The sequence below is a fragment of the Carettochelys insculpta genome, chromosome 6, assembly GCF_033958435.1.
Source record: "Carettochelys insculpta isolate YL-2023 chromosome 6, ASM3395843v1, whole genome shotgun sequence".
Classification (NCBI taxonomy): Eukaryota; Metazoa; Chordata; order Testudines; family Carettochelyidae; genus Carettochelys; species Carettochelys insculpta.
Window position 1 is genome coordinate 122,509,745 of NC_134142.1, and position 27,883 is coordinate 122,537,627.

The 27,883-nt window shown below is 52.6% G+C and overlaps 2 protein-coding genes across 3 annotated transcripts; both read right to left on the reverse strand.

Moving 5' to 3' along the window:
* Window positions 1-31: 31 nt before the first annotated feature.
* Window positions 32-12,215, reverse strand: LOC142014924 (uncharacterized). Its single transcript, XM_074998210.1, has 4 exons — window positions 12,006-12,215; window positions 10,713-10,795; window positions 6,832-6,929; window positions 32-5,836 (listed from the first exon to the last, which is right to left on the reverse strand). The coding sequence occupies exons 1-4, from the start codon at window positions 12,012-12,014 to the stop codon at window positions 4,131-4,133; spliced, it is 1,896 nt and encodes a 631-aa protein (XP_074854311.1). The 5' UTR covers window positions 12,015-12,215; the 3' UTR covers window positions 32-4,130.
* Window positions 12,216-14,481: 2,266 nt separating this feature from the next.
* On the reverse strand, window positions 14,482-26,381 carry LOC142014930 (uncharacterized). 2 transcript variants are annotated; one of them, XM_074998218.1, is made up of 5 exons: window positions 26,233-26,381; window positions 23,568-24,499; window positions 21,852-22,062; window positions 20,656-20,703; window positions 14,482-18,260 (listed from the first exon to the last, which is right to left on the reverse strand). In XM_074998218.1, the coding sequence occupies exons 2-5, from the start codon at window positions 24,390-24,392 to the stop codon at window positions 17,599-17,601; spliced, it is 1,746 nt and encodes a 581-aa protein (XP_074854319.1). In that variant the 5' UTR covers window positions 24,393-24,499; window positions 26,233-26,381; the 3' UTR covers window positions 14,482-17,598. The 2 variants fall into 2 exon arrangements, with proteins under 2 accessions (XP_074854319.1, XP_074854320.1); XM_074998219.1 differs by lacking the exon at window positions 20,656-20,703.
* Window positions 26,382-27,883: the final 1,502 nt, after the last annotated feature.

The following is a 27,883-nucleotide window of genomic DNA, read 5'->3' on the forward strand; positions in this document are numbered from 1 at the left end:
AATGTCCACTATGCAAAGCTCTCACTGATAAAGGGGGCAAACAAGTTGAGTGTTCTCTGCATAACCTTTCTTACAGGGTAGGACAGATTTACCTGGAGGTTTGTTCCTGTTGGGGCTGTATCATCCCCCTGTGTCTGAGGCTTCCCAGAGCTGAGCTGATCTCAGTGTCTCTGTTACTGTGCTCTGGCCTGTGACCCCAACTCTTGGGAGACCAGAAGTTCTGGCTTCGTAGGACAGGGTGGTGCACATCTAATGGGCAGTAAGGTGGGCTCACCGGTATATTCAGTGCATCATGTGACACTTTCAAGAGAATCTCCATGACCAAACCCACCACAATATGAATGGTATGGAGAAAATGCTTAAGGAGGTATTATTTACCCCATCAAGTAACAAAAGAGCTAGAGGTCACCCCCTGAAATTAATGCACACCAAGTTTAAGACAGGCAGTATGTCTTCATGCAACCCCCAGGCAATATGTGGCACTGTTGACAGTGGATATTGTAAAACCCATAGAACTGGGCTCAAAAAACAAAGTTGATGGAGTTTTATCCCAGCCATGGCTCTCAGGCGAGATGGTGAGGGGTGTACCGTCATGCCTTGGGTGTCCCTAAACCTCTGACAGCCAGAAGCTGGTGTGACCCAAGCTTTTCAGAATCAAAAGCAGTGCTGAATGTTTCTCTTTGCAGGCAGTATGAGGCATAAAGCAAAGGTGACACAGCTCCTCTGGCTGAGAAATTATGGATATAAACCAGGTACCTTACCTAAAAATTTTTTGCATTGTCTTACATCCTTCCCATAGCAATTCATTCAGAGCATCCCAAACATTTGTAATTAGCCAAAAACGCGAAAATGGTTTAGGAGGAAGCAACAGCCAGGCTTCCTGGGGGGGCCTTCTGTACAAGCTGCTGCTGGAGAACACCAGCGGTCAGAGCCTTCTCCAAAGGCAGCTTCTTTGGACAGCTCCACCGCCCACATCTAATGAAGCTTTTTTTATACATTTTCTCCAATGCAAATAAGTCCTAAAAGCCCCTAATAACGAAGCAATACAGACCCTAACCCAAGTCTCCCACTTCCCCCCCGCTTAGGGTCCTCCTAGGGCAGACACTGGCACAAGCGAGAGGCACGGCTCTCCAGCCCTGTGTGCGTTGTTCTGGTGGTTTCCATAAAAGCTGGGAATGAACATTCAAGACTCCAAACAATTAGCACATCATGGGCTGCATGAGTCCAGCTACTTTGCCTCAATGTCTCCTACCATTTCAGAGGATGCAGGCCCTGCTTCTGAGAAGTGGAGACCGAGCTTGGTAATAAGGGAGGGTAAAGGGGACACCTGAAGTTGAATAGAGATGGAGTTAATTACAGGTTTATTGAGTCCAGAGTGGAGCTGTGGTGACTACGGGACTCTGGTAGTGGCCTCCAAAGACCACCAACCCCCACCCCCATGCCCACCAACCATGTTTTATCAGCAAGCTCTGTGCTCTTTGGAACTGGGTCCTCAGAAAAGGGGACCAAGTGAAGGGAGCCATGGAGTAAAACTGACCAGTGCAAAGCTCAAGGATGGCAGCGTGGACCAGAGCCTGGGGCCTAGGAATCCAGTCTCCTTTCCTGACCTGGTGGTTTTGGATACAATATAAAACCTTCCTCAATGAACCTGTTCCTTTTTCACACCACCAGGGTGCTGTTAGCACGTAACCAACTGCATCTTAGAGCACAAGCTGCTTGGGCCTGAGCTAAAAGACCCCCCTTGGTAACCCAGACTGGAGCAGGTTCAGCAGCTGCTGGGAGGGCCAGTTACCACTAGACTGGGACAGAAAGCTGCCTTGAGCAGTGGGAGGTAAAAGAGCACCTCCTTCTCAAAGCTCTGCTCAAGCTCACCCAGTTTTTGAACCGGAAGCAGCGGAGGAGATAATGTGACTGACTGGCCTTGAAACGTTTAGAAGTTTGGTTTTGGCTCTGCTCTTCAAGGCAATTAGTGCTTCAGCTCCAAGTGTGCTGAATTCAGTCAAGTGTGACTGAATTTCAATCTCTCTGAACCCGTGCACCAGCTGGGCTCCTCTAGAATCAGGCAGCTCGCCACCTCCAGGACACGGAGCACAAGGCACGCTGGGTGCAGCTGAGGAAGAAGCAGCGCACGGGAGCTGAATGAACACCATGTGTGAACATCTGCAAGGCGCAATGACAACCCTTCCCCCGTGACTAGGCTTCTCTACTAGAATAATAATTGCACCCCTGACCCCCTCTACCCAATGGACCCCAGAACCTTGTGACATCTACTGCTGGCCTTTCGTTGCTCCTCCAGGACAGTACTCAGGGCTCCTCCATAGCTTTTCAGGCAATACTTGGGCCAAAATAACTACCTCCACTGCTGCTCTTTTTGTCACTATTTTATTGACACACTCAAAGAACTAACAGGTTAGTGAGGCGCTTCCCTTGGCAGAGGCTGCGCTGGTTAGACTCGAGCATATATCACTATCTTCTAGTGGTTTGGTAATTCTATTTTTACCCTTTCCACCAGATTTCGCAGGTAGGAAGAGGTAGGGCTCATGGGTCTGTCATTCCCATGCTCACCCCTAACGGCTTTGGTAAAATCATTTGCTAAAGACGTACATCCAAGAGAGTCTTTTGCCATTACTCCCTGTGCATCGCTGTAGGGAGGTCTAGTTGAACTCAAATGCTCTTTACTCCCACAAACCCGGAGGGATTATGGAGAGAAGGAGGGTGGTGGGGAGAACCCAGGAGTCCTGGCTGCCAGGTCCCTGGTCTAATCACAAAGATGCTGCTGCCTAAATTGACATGTTAGAAAACAGAAGCTTTTCGTGGAAGATGGTTCATGGTTACAGGGAGGTTTTCGAGTTCAGGGTCCTGTCTCTGACCCTGCCTGGCACCAGATGCCATAGCAGAAGGTGTGAGAAGTCACACCGGTGAGATAATTAATGGAGTATTTCATCCTAACTCATACTGGCTGAAGATCACCTTACACCCTAAAACCTGAGCTTTAATCTCTCTTCCATACTCGCTTTTCTAGCGGGTACTGTCCCACTGGTCTTACTATTCACATAGCATCCAGTCCTTCTTTGGAGGTGGCCAAGTTCTCAGCCTAAGCAGCATCCTGTGGCAAGGAGTTCTACAGTCCCAGAACACGTTGCATGGGAGAGTCCTGAGGCACCGGTAGAGGGCTGGAACCCAGATTTGCAGGAGGACAAAAGATGGACAAGCTGGCCGCAAACAAAGGCGAGGGGCCAGATGGAAAAGGCGGCTAGCCAAAAAGATCAGGAAATTGTTGGGCTTTTTAAAAAAAAAAAAAACCTCTGAGCTTAAACGTCTCTCGTCTCCTTCCACCACTCTCTGAATACAGGAAGACGCTCTCAGTCCTTGGCAGCCCGGTGGTAGGGCTCTGCTGCTTTCCCCAGGCAATCTTGGGTTTAAAACTTGGGGAAACTCTCCATTTCTTCCCACTGTCAGGGTCCTGTCTCTTAGCTTCTTTCTGAGCCACGACAGCACCTCGCCTTCCACCCTAGAGTTAACAAAATTACCGAGCAGCCTTCTGTCACCTTAGTCTGAACATATCCCCACGCAGCCTCTCACTTCCCTCTCCCTCTGAATAATAAAACTGCAGTGGAGTCGGCAAAACAAGACTTTTGTTGCAGTGTCCTCAGAGATTTGCTAAATGAGGATTGTGCAATAGAGGCAGTGAAATCTCAGCCTCTCGGGGTGTGCAGAACAACGAGCTAATATGACATGGGGCACCAGCCTGTCTCGGCTGGGGAGGCAACAGACAGAAGTTCACATAAGTGATGCAAACCAGGGACAGTCCCTGGCATATCTGTGCAGCCCCCGGCACGACAGCGCGTAGATCTCAATCTGCCTCCATGTGTCAGGGCTGGATTCTACTTCCCAGACGGAAGGGGCTCTCCAGCATGCCCATGGGAGGTCCTGGTGGTCTCCACGCTAGGTCCCCTAAGTCAGGAGGACAAGGAGAGAAGCAGGGGAGAGTCCAGGGTAGCCCTGGCTCCTGGCGGTCCCCATATGAGGTCCATATCTGGATAAGGGGCTTGTTGAGCCACGTATGGAGGGCCCCCAGCTCAAGTGGGCCTGCAGAGTCCCAGGCTCAGATAAGTCCCAGCCCAGCTCCCCTAGCTGAGATGCGTCCTCTGGTGTTTGCTGAAGGCCGAGCTCCAGCAGAAGCTCTTGCCACACTGGCCGCACTGGTAGGGACGCTCGCCGGTGTGGGTGTTCTGGTGCTCCAGCAGGTTGGCGCTCTGGCGGAAGCTCTTGCCGCACTGGGGGCAGCGGTAGGGGCGCTCGCCAGTGTGGGTGCGCCGGTGCTTGATGAGGTGGGAGTTCTGGCAGAAGCTCTTGCCGCACTGCGGGCAGGTGTAGGGGCGCTCGCCGGTGTGGGTGCGCTGGTGCTGGATGAGGTTGGAGCTCTGGCGGAAGCCCTTGCCGCATTCGGTGCAGCGGTAGGGCCGCTCCCCGGTGTGGGTGATCTGGTGCTTGGCCAGGTAGGAGCCCAGGGCAAAGCTCTTGCCGCAGATGGCGCAGCGGTGCAGCTTCTGGCCGGCGTGCGTGCGCCGGTGCTCCGCCAGGTTGGAGCTCTGGCTGAAGATCTTGCCGCACTCGGGGCACTTGTAGGGCTTCTCGCCGGTGTGGGTCACCTGGTGCCGCAGCAGCTTGGAGCTCTGGCCGAAGCTCTTGCCGCACTCGGGGCACTTGTAGGGCTTCTCGGCCGGGTGGCAGCTGCGGCGGTGCTCTGCCAGCCGGCAGCTCCACAGGAAGCTCTGGCCGCACTGGGGGCAGCGGAAGGGCTGCTCCCGCTGGTGGTGCCGCAGGCCGGCACTCTGGGCGTAGCCCTTGCCGCACTCGGAGCACTTGAAGGGCTTCTCCTCGCCGTCGGCGCAGTGCCGGGTGCGCCGGTGCCGGGCCAGCTTGGCGCTCTCCAGGAAGTGCTCTCCGCAATCCGAGCAGGTGAAGGCCTCGTCGCCGGCGTGGGTGCGCTGGTGCACCAGCAGGGTGGCTTTCTGGTGGAAGGCCTCCCCGCACTCTGGGCAGCGGTAGGGCTTCTCGGCACCGTGCTGGCTGGCCCGGTGGGCGGCCAGGGCGGCGCTCCAGCCGAAGCCCTCCCCGCACTCCCCGCAGCGGTAGGGGCCTTGCCCGCCAGCGTGGGTGCGCTGGTGCTTGGCCAGGTCCGAGCTGACCACGAAGCTGCGCCCGCACTCCCGGCAGTGGTAGGGCTTCTCGCCGGTGTGGGTGCGCCGGTGGGTCACCAGCGTGGACTTGCGGCCAAAGCTGCGCCCACAGTCCTCGCAGCGGTAGGGCCGCTCCCCGGTGTGGGTGCGCTGGTGGTGCACCAGGGTGGAGCTCTGGCTGAAGCGGGCGCCGCACTGGTGGCAACGGAAGGGCTTCTCACCCGTGTGGATGCGCTGGTGCTCCAGCAGGGTGGAGCCCCGGCTGAACTTCTTCCCGCACTCGGGGCAGCTGTGGGGCTTCTCACCGGCGTGGGACTTCTGGTGCTCCAGCAGCGAGGAGCTCCAGGTGAAGGCCTTGCCGCAGTCGGCGCAGCGGTAGGGCCTCTCCCCGGTGTGCACCCGCTGGTGCTTGATCAGGTTGGAGCTCTGGGCAAAGCCCTTGCCGCACTCGGAGCAGCGGAAGGGCTTGTCCTCTGCCTCACAGGCCGACTCACCCGGCCCCGTGCCGCCCCACCGGGCCTGGGGCCTCTCCGAGCTCCCACAGGAATCGTCCCCTTCGGAGCGGGCGGAGAACGGCCCTTCAAGGTCCCCATCATCGTCCTCCTGCTCCTGAGCCTCGTCAGCCTCCTCGTCCTCACTCAGGGCCCCGTCATCTGGGGAACAGAAGTATCCAGACACATGTCAGTCAGGCCAATAGGAGAAAGTGTCTGTTGGGGAGGGAGGGCCCTACACTGGGAGCCACGGGTCTCGAGGCCAGAACAGCCACGCCCTGCTCCCCCGTGCCCAACCTCCTGCCCAGGGAGTTCCCACTAACTTTTTTCTATTCCAGGGGAGAATAAATTTTGTTCTGTGCACCAAGATGTGTGGCTGTGCACCAACAGACAAAGAGGCTGCCGGCTGTGGGCGCTCTGCCAATCAGCTGGGTGGCACCTGAATCTCTCCTGGGCGGCCACCCAAGCACGCGGCTTACAGGGAACACAGCTCCTGCCTAACCCAGCCCATTCCTGCCTCCGGCCCAATAACGCCTGGCTGGGCTGGAGCGGCTGAGGGAGGACACATCTAGGACTGGCCGGGAATCACCGCCCCAATTATTTTCTGACAGAAAACAACCGTTTCTGCAAAATCAAAATCTGCCCCGGAAAACTTCCATTTTCTGCTACAAAACCTGAAACGAAAGCTCCTGCTCAGCAGGTCTCAGCCGCTCACCAGGTGCAGACTCAGGGCTGGTGGGCTCCCTGGGAGCTGCAGCGACTAGAGCACAAGCAGGAAATAATCTGGAGGGGTCATGCAAGGAAAGGGGAAGGCAGCAAATGCTACACTCCTCCCACGCGGGGCACAACTAGCCCAGGGAGCTCTTTGCTACCGTAGGCACTGGGGGCCGAAAGCTCGGCAGGACTCAAACAGGGCTGGCTGCATGGTGAACGGAACAGCCACAGCTGCTGAATCCTAATGGTGTGAGCCGCTCTCGAACCATCAGAGGCCAAGAGGGGATCTAACAGGCAGATCAGTCCCGATCTGCAACTGCAGGTTCTCCCAGCTTCCCCTGCAGCCTGTGGTGCCGGCCGCTGCCGGTGACCAGGGAGGGGATACGCTCCAGCAATACCCGCCAGTCCTGCCCCCCCACGAGTTCCCTTCCAGGATCACTCACCTGTCAGGACAACTCTCAGCTCCTCCTGCTCGTCCGAGTCACACAGCTCCTCCTCTCGCTCCATCCACGAGAACTCGGCCGCGTGCACCATGGGGAAGCTTGTGCATGGGAAAAGACGACAGGAGATGGCCATTAGCACAGGCAAGACCTCAGATCCCCCACTGGTCTCCGGAGGGGACCTGACCTCCAGGGAGAAGTGGACAATGTTGTGACATGTTTATTGCTGGCCATAAACCCGTGCCAGCCAGGGCCTGGCAGCCAGCCTGTCCCAGAGCACCTGCCTCTTTAAAGGCAGACGGGTCTCAACCCCCTTGCCCCCAGCTGTCCTGGGGCGGGGCAGGTCATGTGACTCAATCGGGCCTCTGGGGTGGATAAGTAACAGGCCTGAGGAGAGTTAAGGTGGAAGGTCTGGGAACAGCTACACGAAGAGTCAGGCAGGATGGACAGATGAACCTCAAACTACATCCACTTCCAACCCGGGCTCTCGGGGCTTTATTCTGGAGACACTTCTGATAACAAGCCAGCCCAAGAGAAGTGTTTCTGGCGACAAGAAAGCCACTGAGAAATTCCTGAGGGAAGAGCCGTGCCACAGGGGAGGCTCTGGAGCAGCGCTCCCACTTACGTCTACGCGCGCGCCACCAGCAGAAACCTTGCTGGCTGCTGCCAGCTGTGGATGTTCTGTTAATCAGTGGGGTGACATCTGAATCTCTCCTGGATGGCCACCCAGGGAACACGGCTGTGGAAGCAGAGGACATTATGCACTCATACAACACAGCCTGTAATTTGTGTTACAGTCGCACACAGCCCCTGCCTGGAAGGGCCGTCAGTCAAAGTAGACAAAGGGCAGGACAAGGTGCAGAGAATGAGCTCAGGTACGCGATGGCCCAGCCCAGACCCCAGTGGCTCAGTGTTGGGTGTGGATCGATACAGAGGGATGCTGTATCCCGGGCAGGGCCCCAGCCCTTTCACAGGTGGAGGCCTGCGCTGGTAGACAGGTCAGATCACGTGACCTGGGGAAACACACAGAGATGAGAACCTTTCCTCTGCGACTCTGACTTCGGCTGCATGGGCGATTCAGCAGCAATTCCCATCCTGGTGAAAATCTCCCACGTAAACAGGGGAACAAGTTGTTTCCTTCAACCACCACGAATTGCTTCAGTTTAACTCTCTCTCGGAGCAGGCTCGTCAGAGCAAATGGAAGGCTTCTGTGTGCCCAAGTTGGGGACAAGGGGGCAGATCGTCCCACAAAGCCCTCAACAGCAGATGCGTTGCAATGAGCACTGGATCCCTGAACTGGGGTAGGGGGGCTGCTCAGGCCTGGCCCTGACGTTAAAGGGTCACGGCTCTTCAAATCCATGCCCCGAACAAGGCAGCACTAAGTAACCAGCCGCTCTGCGTGGTTCCCACACAGCTGCAGCGCTGCAACAAGGAACCGACTGCAGAGATCTGGACAGGGAAATAGGCGGAGGAATGAGCCATTGGCTGCAAATGAGCTGGCCCCTCACTTTGCCATCCCAGAGAATTCAAAAATGCTCAGTAAGCCCCTGCCCCCAAAGCCAGAGCATCTTAAAAAGGACGTTCGTTTTATACAGCGCATTTTTTATTTCTGGTTTTTTGCATCTTTAGGACCTATCTGCTCCCCACCCCAAAAACAAAACAAAACGGAGAGTCTCCCATAAATAGTTACTGGGGCTTTAAGGCGGAAAAACTCAGTTAAATGTCACAAAGCTCCTATTTAAAAATAAATAACCACAAAACACCAGAGCTGGCAGCGCTGGTGAGTGACTGAGTTGTCTGATGCAAATCACCTGGCCCCGTTACAGTATATGGGGATTACTGGATGGCTCAGCACTCTGACTTGTGCAGCCAAGTCCCTTCTCTCACAAGCCAGAAGAAGGTGCAGGTGCCACTGTTCACAGAGTCATAAATTTTAATGCTAATGGGGCCCATTGTTCCCGTTCTAGCCAGGCCTCCTGCCTCAGCCAGGCCAGAGCATCCAGCCCAGAGATTCCTTCCTCTGCCCCAGTAACTCCTGGCTGAGCGAGGCTGCAGCGTTGAGAAAGATGCCCCATCTTCCTATGGACAGGCTTTCCGTGATGGAGAAGCCCCCTCATTCCTATGGGAGCTCTGCCAGAGGTTAATTTTCCTCCCTGGTAAAGACGGGCTCCTTAGTCCCAGCCTGAAATTGTCTCCTTTCAGGTCCCAGCCAGTGGTTTTTGCTCTGCCTTTGCCTGGAGGTTAGAAAGCCTCTGCCCTCAGCATGCCCCTACCCAGGCTGGTGCTGTGTCACCGCTTAGCCCTCTCTGAGGCAAGGAACGCACTGAGTGCCGTTATCTCGTCATCGGTGACAGATTTTTAACTGGCTCTTTCCTGAACTCTAATTTCTCAGCAGGAAGGGTGGGCAGCATATCCCAGAGGAGTCCCACCAACACCATATACACAGCTACTCAAAACCTGCTGCTCACACAGCCAACTCTGTGCTTCCATACAGCGCTGCACTGGGATCTCCTAGGCCAGATATTTTCACCTGTCTTTTCTTGAGCCACTGCTCTCCAGGATACAGCTTCCAAGCCTGGACATAGTCCCCACGTCCTTCACAGACTTATAGACTTCTAGGGCTGGAAGGGACCTCAGGAGGTCATCTAGTCCAGCCCCCTGCTTCAAGCAGGATCAACCCCTACTAAGTCATCCCAGCCAGGACCTTGTCCAGCCGGGACTTAAAAACCTTGAGGGAGGGAGAATCCACCACCTCTCTAGGCAACACATTCCAGTGCTTCACCACCCACCTGGTGAAGCAGTTTTTCCTAATATCTAACCTACACCTCTCCCCCTAACTCCAGACCATTACTCCTTGTTCTGCCATCTGACACCACTGAGCAAAGTTGTTCCCAGCTGTGTGACCATGCACTGGGCCGGGTTCCACTGATCAAATGAGCCCAGCTTACCAAGCCACACGGCTCACTATGTGTCTCCATCACTCCACCCATCCTTGGCGGAACCCTTTGCCAGCAGTGATTTTTATATTTACTTCATGATTCGTGTGGCAATTTTATTTTCAGGCAGAGGGTCATCTCCTGCAGGGATAGGTGGTTCCATTCTCTGCTAATAACAGAGAGCACAAGCAGGTTGCGCCAAGATGCCAGTATTATATCGTGGGTGTCAGTCCACACCCACAAGTCAGTGGTTACGTTTCCTAGAGCACTAGGCATGATGCAGCTCGCACTGAGAACAGTTACCCGAGTCCTCTTGGCATTAGTATCTTGCTCGTATGTTGCCTCTACTTTACTGTGTGCCTGCTGTGTCCATTCAGACTGGAAGTGGTTCAGGGCAGGGACTCTCACTGCAGCTGTGCAGACTCCAGGTCTCACACTCGGTCACTGTGTTAGCCCACAATGTGCTTGGCCGAATGGGGCCCTGAGGTTGGCAGCTGCATGTCTGTGAAGCACCCAGCAAGACCTGCGCAGTGCCTGGCATGACAGGGCTCAGTTTTAGCTGGGGTTTAGATTGTATTGTAATCCAAATATAGATCAACACAAAAATTGGTTCTTAACTCTAAGAGGCCTGCAGGGGACTACTGATCTCACCCGAGCACGAAGAGACCCTAAGCGAGATCTGGGCTCCGTCACTGCTAGCACTGCACAGACTTGCTGGTCCGATACCGGTGGGCAGTGTAATCAGTCAAAATCATCCTCCTTATTTTGGTGCTGGAAAAAACTCAGGCCCTGACAGAGTCACCCAGAAAGCAGGTGGCAACAGGAACTGAGCCCAGATCACCAGAGCCCGAGGCCTGTAGCTTAGCCCGAAAGCCACGCTGGCAGAGCGGTAAGACCATCCCATGCTCAGTCCTGTAAGGGCACATGGGTCCAGGCTTGGGCCATTACCTCTCCTCGCTGGGGTCCTCCAGTGGAAAGGGGCCATTGCTCTCACTGTCAACCAGAAACTCAGGGTACGTCACAGACTCCACCTACGACAGGAGACAAGGGCATGGGGAGGTGTTTACAACAGCCTGGTGGGATGGGGGCAGAAAGAGGTCATTCCCAGCTCCGTAGAGCCTCTGTGCTGGAAAAGGCCACACACAGCCTGGGTCCCTGCCCCACAGGGAAAGTACCCACAGGCGTCCAGGGCAAACATCACAATCACATGGACAGAAACACAGAAGCTTCCTACAAGAGAAAGGAGCGCACAGACATCCTGGGATGACTTACAGACACTGGGGTCTGGAGCAAATCACACACAGATGCACACACACATGCTGGGGTCTGGAGTACATCACAAATGTGCATGCACGGATGTGTGTATGCACACACAGACACACACAGGCGCACACACCTTGTGGCACAACATATACACACTCAGGTAACACACAAGGGCTCTGGGGCACAATACACACACTGGGGTAATACACATGGATGCTGGGGGCAAAGCATAGCAGCTGCGCACGCGCGCGCGCACACACACACAGGAAGGTCCTTGTGGCACAGACGCACACTGGGATAACAAACGCAGCATCTCCAGGGGCACAGCACAGACACACCCTGGGGGCACAAGACACACATACTGGGGTAACACACAGAGGCCCTGGGGGCACAGCACACAGGTACAGGTACAGGTACAGGTACAGGTACACGTGTACACACACACACACACACACACACACAGTGCTAATACACCCCCCAGGTGCACAGCACGCGTGCACACACACACACAGCAGCAACACACACGCTTTGTGTTAATACACACACACACACACACACACACGGGCAGACTCCCAGGGCCCTGGAGGCACAGCGCGGGCGCGCACACACCCCACCCCGGGGCCACTCGCCCCGGGACGGGATCGCCCCGCCAGGCCTGGCCCGCCCGGCCCCTTTGTCCGGCCGCGCCTGCCCCGCGGCCGCCGGCCCGTCCGCCGCGCCCCGGCCTGGGGCGTTCCCCACCCGCCGGGCCGGGGGCGCCGGAGCCCGGAGCAGCGCCCGGCCGAGACCCCCTCCCCGGGCGGGTCCCGGTGCGCTGGGGCCGGGTCCCAGCCCCAGCCCGGTCCCTCTGCACCCCCGCGGGGCACTGAAAAGTGGGGCGGCGGGGGGGTCACCCACCCAGCAACCTGCCCCCCCCCGGAGCCCCGGCGCTGCGCCCCCTCCTCCCCTGCGCCCCGAGCCCGGGGGCGCGACACCCACCTTCTCCATCGCCCCCGGCGCGCTCCCCGCCCCAGCCCAGCCCGCCAGGGGTTAAAAGCCCCAGACAATGCTGGGAGGACGGAAGGGGCCGCTGGGGGGGAGAGGCTCCTCCTCCCGGCTCAGGCCATTGGCAGAGCTCCCGGCCCGGCAGGCGCAGGCCGAGCGATTGATTTCCCGTGTAGCCTGTGGCTCTGCCCTTCCCAGGCTCCCCTGCCTTCCCCCTGCTTTTCTGGGCGGCCGGGGGCCCCCTCCCGTTCGGTGAGTGGGGTGCTGGGCGGAGTCTCCCATTCCCAGCTCTGCCACTGGCCTGCTGCGTGACCTTGGACATGTCACTTCCCCTCTTTGTGCCTCCATTTCCCCTCCCACTCCTTTGTCTGCCTGGCTGGCCTGTGTACAGAGCAAGCTCCTCAGGGCAGGTTGAATAGGAACGGAGAGGGAGCCGGGCTAGTCTATACACTATCAAAACAAAAAGCCGTCCAGTAGCACTTTAAAGACTAGCAATAAATTATTAATAAGTAATTTTGCTAATAAATTATTTTGCTAGTCTTTAAAGTGCTACTGGACTGCTTTCTCTTCAAGGCAGGGATTGCCTTAGCACAGCAGGGTGATCCTCTGGGCATTTCAGCTGTACCACCAACCGATGCCTTCTGCAGACAGTCACCAGGCTGAATCACTCCAAGGGCTTCTCTAGGAGCAGGCAGTGTGTTAGTCTTGCTGCCTGGCTGAATTTAATTAACGCCTGCCAAAACCATGCAAACCTAATTAGATTGAGCTCAATAATTCCATGCACCTTTACTGTTAGGTAAAGTCAGAAAATCTCTGTCCAGCCTCCAACTCAGTACTCTGAGCTACAGATGCACAACTACCTTCACCATCAACAACCACGGGCCCAGTGCCTGTTGGTGTCTGATGCCTCCCATACCATTTCCTTCCATCTTTCCCTTTCCCGTGCGGACTGGCTTGGTTTCTGTAGACAAGCTCCGCACCAATCTACTATATCATCTACCCCTTATTGGTGGGGTCCGCTTCTCCTACTCGAACCATCCATTATGCCAAATACCAGATGTCTTGATTTTTTGTTCATTCTGCAGATACACCCAAATAGCTGTAACTTGGGGTGTAAAACCTTCTGCAGCAGGTTCTCTTTTGGCTGCATCTTCCTATATAATTCCTCATTGGTGATCTTCTGCATCCATCCTCTTCTCAGGATCATTCTGTAACAACGCCCCTTGAACTCCAATATTCTTCTCTTCGAATCTTCCATTATTACCCATGTCTCACATCCGTACAACATGCTGCTGAATACACGTTTTTCGGGACGCTCAGCTTGGTTCCTAAGCCAATTGCTTTGTTTTTCCAAACCTTACCCATCGTCTGCAAACTTGCTCTTGCTTTCACTGTTCTAGTCTACAACTACCCCGCTCCAGAAATGCATATGCAATAGTTAACCACTCACCTAGGACCCAGGGAGACTTAGGTTCAAATCTTTGCTGTGTTATAGACTCCCCTGCAAGATCTTGTGCAAGTTACTTACACCAAATCTATGCTAAAAATTGTTTGCTGATGTTGCTGTAATGGCAAATCCTCAAACCGTAATCATAACTTCTGACAAATGAGCACATTGTCTGGCATAGTGACAGAGGTGTCACCGTGTCAGTCTGGATTCTAACAAAACAAACAAGCAATCTTGTAGCACCTTAAAAACTAACAAAATAATGTATTAAGTGATGCGCTTTCATGGGGCAGACCCACTGCTCTGTGGTTGTGCCCCACAAAAGCTCATCACCTAATAAATTATTTTGTTAGTCGTTAAGGTGCTATGTGACTGCTTGTTTGTTGGTTTGTCCTGGCATAGTTTGTACAAATGATATAGGCGTCATCAACAAAAATATTTGTATGCCTGTATAACTGTGTCTAGATAAGGCCTTTGACCTGTATAGATCTTTTTTAATCGCACCCTAACTGGTATTACTCTACCAGCAAAGGGTCCTGCCATATACTTGTCCTTAGTTTCTCTGTGCCTCAAGTCCCATTTTCACAGATGGAGAATATCTCCTTTCCTTTTAATAGAGTTGTGTAGATAAATACGTGAAAATATTTACTTAGTTACTATGGTGAAAAGTGCCCATACAAAGTATCTTGTATAGACAAATATTAAAACTATGCTCTTAAGATTGCAAAGTTGGATACACAAAAATTAGGCAATGTCAGAGTTAAGGTTACCTGAATGTTAACTCTGCCATTTTGTGCATATGCATTAAAATACAATCTTTCCAAGATACCCTCTAAGTGCTTATATTTTCTGGGGCGTGGCGTGCCATTTATCCTGTGTACAGGACCTTGTGCAAATGGAACTAATAAATAATAATGGAGCCAATGTGACTGAGATCTATAAATGTTAAATAAAACAAACAGCAATATTTCAAAATTTTTTAAGCAAAAACCTTTTTACTAGAAACTGCCTTTAGAAATATAACTATGTTGTGAAAAATTGACTCATTAAAATGTTCATTTTGGTGAAAAATACTGTCTTGTAATTACATTTTATTTAATTTTTTTTAATATTTTAATTATTGTATCAAAACTACTGTATTTATTATTTATTTAAAAGAGAGATTTAGTAAAGAAACTTTCAGTAACGATTTAAAAAATTAAAAGGTAAAGAATTTGTAAGAAACTGCAAAAATACATTTTTAAAATTGATGTTTTTATCAGCCCTATTTGTTATTCAACATTAATGTTCATTACATTAACAACATAGTAATTGCAGCATATTTTCCTCAATTGGGGCAGAGTTAAGGTTACATGGCCAACCTTAATTCTCATATTTCTTAATTTTTAATGTTTGACTTTGCAACTTTAAGAAAATCCATTTAATACACCTTTAGAGGGTAGCTGAGGGCTATGAAGTTTCCTAGATTTTTTAGCAGAATGAAATAAAACCACCCAGAAATTCCAACATGGGGAATAATAATGACCCCAACATCTCCAGTGGAATTTGAAACAACACTTTGAAAATAAAGATCTAGGAGTCAGATGAATGTTTTGCTTTTATGTATGCTGCCCTAATACTGTTCTGTTGGTTCCTTCTCCTCGTCTAAGGGAATCAGACTCCAGGTTTCTATTTGCATCTCAAGGCTGAGAGTGGAATTTAGTGTATGAGAGTAGAGGGGCAGGGAGCTGGTTACGATGGCTGGTTGGAAACTGGTCCTGCTGGTTGGGTGGTCCTGCCCTAATACTGTTCTGGTGGCTTCTTTTCCTTGTCAAAGGGAGTCAGACTCCAGGTTTCTATTTGCATCTCAAGGCTGAGAGTGGAATTTAGCGTATGAGAGTCGAGGGGCAGGGAGCTGGTTATGATGGCTGGTTTCCAGTCCTGCTCTAGGAAGAGGTATATTCTAGAGCACTGTACTGGGACTCAGGATTATTGGATCCTTTCCCTGACTTGCAATAGGCAATGTGGTCTAATCGGTTAGAAAAGTAGGAACTGGGAGTCCTAGCTCTTGCCTGTGACCAGTGATCCCTATAAGCTGAGCATGAGGGCAGCCACCCAGGAGAGAATAAGGTGCCACCCAGCTGATTAGCAGAGCACTCAGTGCTGCCAACGTGTGTTTCTATTGGTGGTGCACATCCACACATGCCTTGGTGCACACAGGAAAATTTATTCTGCCCATGAATGGAAAATATTAGAGGGAACATTGTCTGTGACCCTGCGCAAGCCATTTCCCCTGCTGAAGAACGGAGACAATGAGACTCTTTGTAAAGGGCTCTGAGGCCCCCAGATGGTAACTTTTGCCTTCAGGTTATTACCTTTGCATTCACCACAGATCTCAGTAACTGACAAGTATGCTGGATAGTGGAAAAAAAGGCAGCTGGGAGCCCAACACTTAATGAATTCTATGGAGCAGTTGTTCCAACATACATAGTCCAGCTGGGGAGAGATACTCCTAGGGCCGTGGTGTCCGGTACGTGAAATGGAGCGCGCTCTGCCTGCTCCATGCACACACCCACCCCTTGGTGGCACAAGCGCATGGTGGCAGTGGTGGCTCCTCCTGCAGCTTGCAGCGTGGCTCAAGGCAGTGGCTTCAACCATGGGGCACCTCATGCCACGTGCCGCCAGCAGCCGTGGGGCACCTAGAGCAGCGGCTCCAGTGAGTCACCAGCAGTTGGTGCGGGAGGGATGGATGCCTGGCTGGGGGGGTGGTACCCTGCTGGGGGGGGGGGGGGGGGGCAGCGCTTGGCTTCCGGGGAAGTTGCGGGCTGTGGCGATTGTTAAATGTCTTTTGGACACCGCTGCTCTAGGGCCTGTACTAACCTTGCTCTCCTTGCAAGGGAGGTGAAGATGCAGCTTGTTGCAGAGTGTCCCAGTTTTTATTCAGTCGATCAGGAGCGTTGACAGCAGTGACCAAATGATCAGCCAGGTGGGACTGCCAAGGAGCAGCACCTCTGAGTACTTCCATCTGTTACATTTATTTTTCCTTGTCCCTCCCTGACAGCTAGATCTCTACCCACCCCACCAGCTTTTTCCAAACCAATTTGCTGATAAATCTCACCCAAAGTCCAGGTGGCCTAGTGGCCCAGGCACTGGGTGTGCTACTGAAGACCTCAGGTCTGTTCTCAGCTGTGCCACTGACCTACTCTATAACCTTGGGCAAATCCTCTTTCTAGCCCACTCTGATTATCAGCCAGTGAGCTCCTTTGTGCAGGGACTGCATCTGACTTTCAGTCTACGCAGCAAATGGGCTCCAACTCAGTTACTGTGTGTGTCTGTGCAGCACCAGGAACAACGAAGTCTTAATCCCGGCCACGGTTTGTCTCAGCTGCAACAAAAGGTCTGATTCATTGTGTGCTTTGCTGCCCCTGGTTGTTATGTGTTTGGACACTGCCCAGCATGGCCAGGCCCTGAACTCTGTCACCACAGAAAGCATCAGTGATGGGTACTGTACGTCCCTTAGATCGATGTGTCTGTGCCAGACTTCCCATAATAGGGCCCTGATGTCCACGGGCCCTTTCAAACACTGCTGTAGTATAAATAATAGCAATCATAAATTAAGTCCACCACCAGTCAACCTCAGGGCAACCTACTCAGCTGTAGAAGCCTGGAGTTTACAATGAAAACTCAAGCTTTGAACACTCCTATTGGTCCAGTGGGCTGGAGTCTCATCCTGCTGGGACCTTATCCAAGCTTGGTAGCGTATTTAATTTATACACATACGTGGGAGAATGACCAGATTCAGGGCGGGAGAATGCTGGGAGTTTGTTAGGGACACGCAGCTGGAAAGAGGGGTGGAATGTATGGGGAGAGATGGTTAGGGGAGCAGTGGACAGGGAGAGAGAGAGGGCAGGGGGTGCACATAATTAGGCAGACAGGTCTGGGGTTGGATAGGAGAAAAATGCTAGGGTCAGGCAGACAGCAGTGTTTTTGGAGATAGGTAAAGTTTCTCCTTCCCTATACAGGAGAACAGTGACAAAGTACCATCATCTCTGATTGCAATACTGTTGTTAAATTGTGGTGCTGGCGTCACCCCGCACGTCCTGGAAACCCCCAGCTACATCACAACCCCTTGTTCCAGCAAACCCCACCCCTTGTCTCCAACTAAGCCGGCGCAGTGCGCTTCCTGCAAACCTCTGGCTGCTCCGTCTTGCTGAACCGCTGGTGAGAAATGAGCAGCCCCCTGCTGCAGAAGGCTTCCCCACATCCCGCACACCGGTAAACCCTCTCGGCCTCATGGAGTCTCTGGTGCCTCATCAAGTTGGAATTGCGCCCGAAGCTCTTGCCACACTGGTGGCAGCGGTGGGGTTTCTCGCCAGTGTGGATCTGCTGGTGTCGTGTTAGGGTGGAGCTCTGGCTGAAGCTCTTGCCGCACTCGCTGCACGTGAAGGGCCGTTCGCCGCGGTGGATCACTTGGTGGATCAGGAGGTGGGAGTTCCGGACAAAGCTTTTCCCGCACTCGGTGCAGTGGTGGGGCCGGTCCCCTCGGTGGATCCGCTTGTGTCTCAGCAGGTCAGAGCTGCGGCAAAAGGTTTTGCTACACTCGGCACATTTGAATGGCCTGGGCTGGGCTTCTGGCTTCCCCAAGTCTGGCAGAAGAGGAGCTAGCTCCACATGCCTCTTCCCCACCGGGCTCCCGTGCTGCCTCCCCACCCTGCGCTGAGTCCGTGACGCTTTTCCTTTGTATCTTCCTAGGGACCCCCTGCATGGCTCTGCCATTTCTGTCTCTTCCAGCTGGGGACTCGCCCTCAGCACCATGTCACCTGCTGGAACGAGAGGAGAAAGAATCCAGAAGTGAATTGCGGGTGGAAAGAGAGAGAGAGAGATGTGTCACCAGCTTTCACAATATTTGCTTTCAACATGCCCATTCTGGAGTCATGTGATCCTGGAGTCATGTAATTAAAAAAATCTTATTTTTTATGCAAGCCAATTTCTAGCCCTACTGTTTGAGGAGAAAAGCTGGAAAATCTCATCCTCTAATGACTTAAAATCCAGAAGGTAAATAAGCAGAATCCAGACTGTATTAGTATTTTTTAAAGTTCTATTTTTAAGCCACTCGCATGATTTCTTGGGGCTTCACCATGATTTTCTAAATACTTGGTGACAGCAACATTTATAAGGGGACTGCAACTGCTAGCATGTTCTCAAAGTCAGAGCCAAACTCTCATTCCTTCCTTCCTGCTTCACATATACTGGTCCTCTTCAAAGAGCAGGGACTGATCCAGCTATTCAAAAACTTTGTGGGGCTGAGTTACTGATTCCCACAAGGGACTGACTCCTTTAGGGTCTAAAATTAGTCACTGTTTTCATGAATGATTTAGGTAATTGCAGAGAGAGTATGCTTATAGAGTTAGTAGATGACACCAAACTGGGAGGGGTTGCAAGCACTTTGATGAATAAGTTTAGAATTCAAATGACCACAACAAACTGGAGAATTGATCTGAATTCAACAAGATGAAATTCAATAAAGATAAGTACAAAGTACTTTGCTAAGGAACAAACAATCAAATGCACAGCTATAAAATAAGGAATAACTGGGTAGGTAGAAACCGATGAAAGGGATCTGCAGGTTATAATGCGTCACAAATTGACTAAAAATCAACAATGCAATGAAGCTGCAAAAAACTAGTGTCATTTTGGAGTACATTGACAGGCATATTGTATGTAAGACACAGAAGGTAATTATCCTGCTCTGCTCAGCACTGGAGAGGTCTCACCTAGATACCGTGTCCAATTCTGGGCTCCAAACATTAGGAATGATGTGGATAAATTGAAAAGAGTTCAGAGAAGGGCAATGAACGTGATGAAGGAGTTACAAAACCTGACATATGAGGTAAGGTTAAAAATGGTCATTTTTAGTTTTGCGAAAAACTCAGATGTTAGGAATTGCGAAAATGAAGGCTGGTTGTATATATTTAAACTGGCTCCCTTGTGCGTATGCATTATGATTAAGGTTGCAATTATTAGCTTTTATTGGTAAATGTCTGTAAACATCAATTTCACCACACATATGTAAACTGCCTATAATACATTCATCAATAATAATCAAAATTTACAGGGAGGCAGACAGACAAATGCTGCTTGAAAACTTTCTAGTGTTTGGTTTAAGAATATCGCCTTTGTATATTTTGAAATGGATTGACAATTTGTGTTTTAGTAACTGTGTTAAAGCTTTAATGTTTTATATCTTTGTGTCTATTGTCATTTAATAATTACTGTCTGCTGTCTAAGCTGTCTGACTCTCAATTTTCTGCAACTCTGAATATTGAAATAGAGAAAATAAAAAAGTTTAAAAATAAACATTGATATTATCTGTCTAATTTAAAAAAAATCAAAATCTACCAAGCCTAATTATGATACTGTCTTTAATTATATGATTACAGTGGCCCTGTCTCCTGTAGCACACAGCACAGTCTGTACTGTGGGGATGGGTTTTGTAACAAAGAAGGCTGTACAATACTTGGCTCATTTGTCCCAGAAATTAAATGCTGCCCTAGAGAAATGGATTCTGTTCCTGCCTCTGCCAGAGAGTTACTATGTGATGCTGGGCAAGTCACTAAATAACATTTTCCCAGGGGGCATGTATCAGAGAGGTGGCCGTGTTAGTCTGTATCTTTGAGAACAACGAGAAGTCCTGTGACACCTCACAGACTAACCGATATTTTGGAGCATCAGCTTCCGTGGGCAAAGGCCACTCATGCATCTGATGAAGTGGGTCTTTGCCCAGGAAAGCTGATGCTCCAAAATATCGGTTAGTCTATAAGGTGCCACAGGACTTCTCGTTGTTCTCCAGGTGGGCATGTGTGTTCCTCATTTTCTGGGAGCCCGACCTGAGTCCCCAGGGTCTGAGTTGTAGATGTGCTGAACACTTATCTGCAACTGAGGTCAATATGGTGCTTTGATCAAATCAAGTTCTATAAATATGCCAAGTACTCGGGGCCTGGAGTCTCAAATTGGGGACCGAAAATTGGTAGAGACTTTTTGACAACTTTAGCCTTCCTTCCATAACCATAAAGTGAGGTTAATACCATTTCACCTCCCAGGGATGTAGTGAAGAGAGGAAATTAATAATTCAGCCCAGGGTTTGGATGATGTGCAATGAATAATGCCTGGAGCCGCACTCTGAGGGAAGAGTACAGAAAGACATATTAAATTGCCTACCTATCCTGTGATCACCGTCCATTATGTGTTCTGAATGAGGCTGGGAGCCTGTGGAAAACACAGTCTGTAAAAATGTGATTCCAGACAAGTATGAGAGGGGCAGCCCTGTTAGTCTGTATCCTCAAAAACAATAAGAAGTCCTGTGGCACCTTACAGACTAACACATTTATTGGAGCATACTAGAGTCACACCCACGCATCTGACCAAGTGGGACTTCACCCACGAAAGCTTGTTCTCCAATAAATCTGTTAGTCTGTAAGGTGCCACAGGACTTCTCTTTGCTTTTTGTAATTAAAGAGCGTCTCACAATGTGCCTGTATGAGGACAAATCATAGGTTAATTGATTTTAAGGTGTGGAGGGACTGGTATGATTATGTCGTCTGTCCTGCATAACCCAGGCCAGAGAATTTCACCTAGTCGTTCCTGCCTGGAATCTTTTTGCATCTGACACCCTGGTCAGCATGTCGGGGCTTATCTTCCCACATCAGATGCTGCAGCCACTTCCCTCGTAATCTGGGAGTTTGGCCTGAGGAACTGCTGCTCTCTCGGGTTTTGAGCTTGTTCTCTTGGTTTTGAATATTGATATAAATCCCCCAGACTTTGATGTTTTTTTCCTGAAGGAAATATTTATCCTAAAATCCCCTCCAAGTTCCCTCACTCTTCCTCTCTGGCTCTTGAAGGAGATCAAATCCCCCTGAGTCCTGACATAAACCTGCCCAGATTTTATTCTTCCACACTGGGGCCAGGTGAGACTTAAATTCCCCAAGGATCAGCTTTTTCTCCTCATCTTCCAGGACAGGTCACTGGAGGAGAAAGGGAAAGCAAGTGTCCCTGGGGAGGAACTGGGTACACAAGCAGCTATTCCACTCTGTTCTTGTTACCCAAGCAGAGTGCCATAAGCCTGCCATGCGCCTTATCCATGCTCAAGAAGAGCCTGTTTGCGGTTTTCCATTAAAAACTAGACAGAAAAAGGAAAAAAAAAAATCGGCTTGGAAAATTTTGTTGGTATGAATTTCAGTGCGTCTTCTGAGTACCCCCGTATATTACTCCAGTGCTAGAAGTGTCAGGGAAAACGTTTTATTCCATTGCTCCCCGCCCCCAAGCAAGCCAGTATGCCTCAGTTCTCCCAAAGGTACAGCCCTGCGGGCTCACTCCTCTGCTGCCCACCCAAGCCTACGCCTGTCCTAGCTTATTACCCATTTCCTGGAGGACCTGGGGCTCCTCTTTAGGGATGCAGAGCGGTTGGTACTGGTGTCCTGGGGTTTCAGGTCTTCCTGCCTCGTCCTTGGATGCACAAGCAGCATGGAGTTGCGGCTGCTCTAGCTGGGAGCTGGCAACATCCCATAATGCTTCAGGGGAAGCCATTTTCTCCGAAGTCACTTCCTCAACCTTCACACGCACGGTGACCTGCGGACAAGCCCAACACATCACAGTGGAGCTGGTCCCTGGAACCCACTGGGGAGTGCGGCGTCTGAGAGGGGACAATGCAGAGAGCAGCCACAGGGAGATGGGGTAGGGACCACGGACCACGCTAGATTTCAGGCTCAGCAGAGGGCAGGTAACAAGACAGAGACCCCCACAGTAATGTAGCAGCTCAAGGAGAAAGATGCCTTTGAGCACACTCTGGGCAGGGCCTGAGGAACTGCATCCAATAGCCAATTAATAAGAAGACTAGTAATAAGCTAAACAAAGCAACACCCACGCAGTCAGATTCTGCTAGTCAGACAAACACATTGGCTGAGGCTTGTGCAGTTAGGAGCCAGACTACATGAGACCATTGGTCCTTCTGGGCCTGTATTTAATCTCTGACAGCAGCTGCTGCCGGATGTAACTCTGCTCCAGGAGGAGGAAGGGTTAAATTCAGCCCAGGGATAGAGCAGTGCCTGGGCTCCTGGCACCAGGAGCCCTGGCACTTACCAGCCATTTAGGGCCCAGCTGAGGGCTGTATAAAAGACGGCCCCTGGAGGGGAGGATAGTTGACTCTTCCTGTGGAGCAGGAGGGACCTGGCTGCCAGGAAAGCTGCAGGGGCTTCCTAACACAGAGCAGGGCTAGGGGAGCTCTGTCCAGACAACCTCCCAGCCTGCAGGGCCTGGGACAAGGCCTGAAGGTGCTACCACTACAGGGAGGCAGCCTGGGTAGGAGAAGTCAGCAACTCCACACCCCATTGCCAAGGATGAGTGGCCGTTTCGGACTGCAGTTTGCCCCTGAGGTAAGGGGCTAGCGGACAACTGGCAGAGGGTCACTGAGGCAAGGTGGGAGCAAGGGCTCATGGGAGGTAAGGACCCCAGAGTGTGGGACACCGCACCAAGGCAGTAACCTGAGGGAAGGGCTCAGTGGTCTGGGAAGGACGTGAGTGTTGATATAATTTGGAGGACAGCAGGTAAGATACCAGCCAGAGGAGGGCGCTCCACAGCCGAAGAGCTAATTCCCAGGTGACCGAAGGCCCCATAGTGATGAGTTACCCCTGTTACATGACATGAAAACCTTCTCCTTATCCTGAGTCTAGGTCACACCAGGGTGGGGGAGTTGCATGTGTACTAGTATAACCCTGGAAAGTCCATAAATATGTCCTGTCTATTTCTTGTACCCCCTTGGCCTCGCACGGCGTTGGGGGGACGACATGAAGTGACTTACCGCTCAAGTCTTACATTTTGCTGTACATCCCCATGTTCACGTGACAGGAGACAGGGTGAATACAGGATCCCAGCTCAGTTCTCCATGGCACTGAGCTCCCGTCTGAATCTTCTCCTGCTGAAGGTCTGATTGATCCCTTTTCCCTGCTACCTCTCATCACCGACCCCAGTGAATCTTGCAGCGCTGATTCCTTTCACTACCAGCTGCTACCTCCAGCCATCACTCCTGCCCTGACACAATGCTGCCCGCTGGGATTATCAAGTTTAAATGCTCTTACCTGCTGCTCCCATAATCCTGCCTCTGGCTGCCCCAGCTGGAACCCCTCTGCCAGCGCCACCGCCTGGGCACAGGTCTCAGGGCCACGTTCCCAGACCCAGTTCTGCATTTCCTCTGGCAGGATGGTCAGGAACTGCTCCAGGATCAGCAGCTCCAGGATCTGCTCCTTGGTGCGGCTCTGTGGCTCCAGCCAGCGAAGGCAGAGCTCCCGGAGGCGGCCGTAAGCCTCTTGGGGCCCCTCGGCCTCTTGGTAGCGGAACTGCCGGAAGCGCCGACGCTGCGTCTCCACGCGGGTGTCCTCCCCTTGCAGGAGAGCAGCTTTCACCTTCCCGTAGTCTCTCCTGTCTCTAGCATCCAGGCTGCTATACGCCTGTCGGGCTTTGCCGCTGAGTGCCGGCACCAGTCGCGTTACCCACTCCGCCTTCGGCCACTGGCAGGCATTAGCCACGTGCTCGAAGTTGGCCAGGTAGGTCTCAATATCATCCCCAGGAGCCAGCTGGGGCAGCTGTAGTGTCACCGGGGTCGGCACGACTTCAGGAGGCGTCCAAAGGGCCTGCAGCACCTCCTGCCACTGCACTTCCCAGCGCTGGGGCGGCTCATCCTGCCTCTCAGGCCTGGGCTGCTGGGGAGCCGCCCACCTCAGTAACTCCCCGATGGTCCCAGAACAGACAACAAATGGAAGGTTCTCTCCTTGCTCTGCTCCCTGTCCCGGCTCGGGGCCTGGTGAGTCCTGTGCCTCCTTTTTTACCAGAGGCTGCACCCTTTGCTCGAAAGGCACCTGTAACTGGAGACCCATATCCGCACTTGGACCCAGTTCTGTAGCCATGGTCTGTCTTGGGAGCCGCTCGCTCCCAGCAAGGACCTGCACTCTCAGATTCCAATCTCAACAACCACAGGTGGGACCTGTAGGGAGCGTCCAACCTCCTGCACAGCCTGCAGCAGAAGAGGCGTATGAAACACGACATGAAAGGTACGGTATTTAGGTTGCAGCGCCAGCCCCGTGCAAGTTAGTAAATTCCAAGATTTATGGCTGCCCATTCAACATTATCTCAGCCCTCTTGTATCAGAGAGGTAACTGTGTTAGTCTGTATCTTTGAGTACAAAAGGAAATCCTGTGGCACCTTATAGACTAACAGATATTTTGGAGCATCAGCTTTCATGGGTAAAGACCTGCTTCGTCAGATGCCCTCTTGGGCATCCTTCTGATGCCCTGAGTATGTCCCATGGTGGGAAAAACAGCACAGCTGTGTCTATGCTAGAGTTCTGTTGACCCAAGTTACTGTCAACAGATATTTCCCAACAGAACTTCTGGCCACAGATTATGTCCACACCTATTACAGATTCCTCCTGTCAATGTCCTCTGTTGACAGAGAGCAGCCACCCTGCCCAGCCCTATGTCGACAGACCAGCCAACTGGAAGCTCTGCAAACAGGGCAGCCCACTGAACCGGAAGACCTCTCTGTTGACAGAGGGCCCCCCCAGAGTGTCCACACTATTTTTTGGCACTCTGCCTCATACAGCCAAGACAGAACTCTGCTGGGAAAACTGCTGCGTTCTGTGGACAAGATCTCGACAGGCCGCATTTGCGGTGGGGACGCTCCCTAGTGGTGACGACAGAAGGCCTCTTCTGTCAACAGAACTCTGTCGTGTAGACTCAGCTTACATGTCTATCAAGTTGAGCTAATACCTATGAACAAAGCAAGCAACAGTGAAGCTGTCATTTCCAAGCTTAGGAAAGCTGGACTTTGCCATGTAAATAATGTTCTTTGAGCAGAGTTTTTTGTGTGTCATTTCCAAGCATTTTTATTGTAAAACTGTAAAAGAAACACTCGTGCAGGTGTAGCTCAAACTCTGAACCTCTGGCCTCACAACACAGACTATGATGGCTTAAACTCCAGATGAAGCTGCAGGAATTAGCTGCTGGAGAATACTGCTGTGACCAAGTGGAATGAAAGTGCTTGATAGAATGGGAGCCCTGCCAGGCCTGGTGTTCTTGCCCCAGTCCAATTGGTGACAAGCTCATATGCCTTGTGGTGCCCCCAGCAAGTGGTATGGGCCATGTACCAGATCCAGGGGATGGGCAGCCCAGCCCAGCTCCCAGACATTCAGTGCACTACCTGCTACTGCCGCGTCCCCGAGAGCCCAGCCTGCTAAAGGCTGCGCTCAGTTATTATTTTGGCAAGCAGCCGCTGTTTTCCTGAGGAACAAACCAAGAGACAGGTGCTGGCGATGGCTTGTAACTCAGCTGAACTGAATTTCCCCGGAGAAGGAAGCGGCCCTTCTCCAGCAGAAAAATGAGGGCGGGAGTGGGGTTCCCTCAAAGAAAAAGTTGCAAGATTCTTTTGTAACCTAAAGTGTGTGGTGACCTAAACCGAAGGGCCACCACCGCCACAGCCCCCTGCAGTGACTGCTAATGCCACCCCCTGCACCCCAGCTCACTGCCCCCACTCAGCACATGTAGGTCCCTCCCCAAACCCCCCGCCCAGCACAGACAGGTCCTCCCTACCCCTTCCCCTGCCCATCCTTTGCGGGGTGGTGGTTTGTTCCTCTGCAGTTCCCAGTCTCCCCCCGCCCCCGACATGCCCTGAACGGGGACGGACGCGTCCCTCTGGATCAGGGCAGGGGCACCGGGGGAGGCAGCCCCCCTCCCTGCAGCGGCGACATACCTGGGGCTGGGGGGCTCCTGCTCCTCTGATCCGGCGCCTCCGTGTGTCCAGCACCTGCGGGACCCCCCCTGCCCTGCGCCCGGGGCCCCCCGGAGCCCACAGCCGCTCAGATGCTGCGGAGCGGGGCGGGGGGTCCCTCGAGGGGGGCGCCCGAGACGATGCTGCGGGGCTGGTCCTACCTAGGAAGTGACAAGGATCCCGGAGAGGGGTTATTCCCACCTCTGCAGGCCCAGGACTGGCTGGGCCGGCTGTCAATCCAAGCGGCTCCCGCCCCTGGCTCGTCGGCCAGCCGCTCAGTGGGATTGGGTCGCGTGCGGGGCTAGTGAATTGCCGGCGGCCCCCAGCAGCAGCGGCCGCGTTGCACCAAGCGCCCGGCCCACGCTCGCCCTCACGGTCGTGCTCCAGCAGCAGCCCGGCCCGGAGCCACTGAACCCCCGTCTGCGCCGGCAGGGACTGAGTGGGGTCCCCGGGGGCAGCGCAGCGCAGCGCAGACAGCCGGGGAGAGGCAGCCCCTGCTGGGCGGGAAGGGTGTGGTCTGTAGGGAGAACCCCCCTGCAGCTGTGTGGATGCTCTGCACCGGTTTAGCTAACCCGGACTGTGTAATCTCATCCAGTGTTTCTTAAACCGGGGTGCGCGGGGGGTGGCATTTTGCATGATCGGCTGCTGGGTCTCAGGTTCGTCCTTCTTCAAAACGCTGGACTCTGTTACTGTTTTGGTGCCTGTGTATTCGCATTTACTTGCCGGTTGATAGTGGTCACAGTCTACAGCGGGGGTTCCCAAGCTTTTCGGTATCATGCCCCCCTTTTGATTTTTGAGGAACCCTCATGCCCCCTCCTCACCTCTTGTTTACCATCATCCAACCCCCTTTTAATAAAAAAAATCAATTTGTAATTTAAAATAAACACAGAAACTTGATAAAAAAAGTTTATTTAAAATTAAAAATAAATACAAATAGTTTTTTCTTAGCACCTTGAGGGTGCTTGGTGCACCCCAGTTGGCCAGCTACCTGAGCCCTGTGCCAGCTGCCTCAGACCTGTGCTGCCAGAGCCACCCGCCTGAGCCCTGCACCCCCAAGGCCAGCCACCTGCCTGCCCACCCCAGCCCCACACTGCCCCAGGCCAACCACTGCCCACCAGCCCAAGCCACCCGAGCCCCATGTTGCTGGGACCATCTGCCAGCCTGAGCCCCATGCTGCTAGGACCAGCTGCCCGCCTCAGCCCTGCGATACTGGGGCCAGCAGCCCAAGCCCCGAGAATCCTGCAAGCCAGCTCGCCGTCTGAGCTCCACAAGCCCTGCGAGCCACCTGCCTGAACCCCTCCACTCCCACAAATCCAGGCACCATCAGCTCCTCACTCTTACCCCATCCCCATTCCCCTTACCTGAGCCTTACTCAGCCCCCCCATCTAACCCTATCTTCCGCCCCCCGCAAACCCACAGTCACCTTTGCACATGGGTCTTCACCAGCTTCCTGCTTTTTATAGTGATTGTGCTGGGTCACCCACATAAAATGGCAGAAGCTGAGAGCCAGAAGCAAGGGGTGGGGGAAATGATGGGGGGGCTGGGTTGCCTCATGCCGTCCCTGGATTTTCTTCATGCCCCCGCAGGGGGGCACACCCCCCAGTTTGGGAAACCATGGTCTATGTATTCAGAG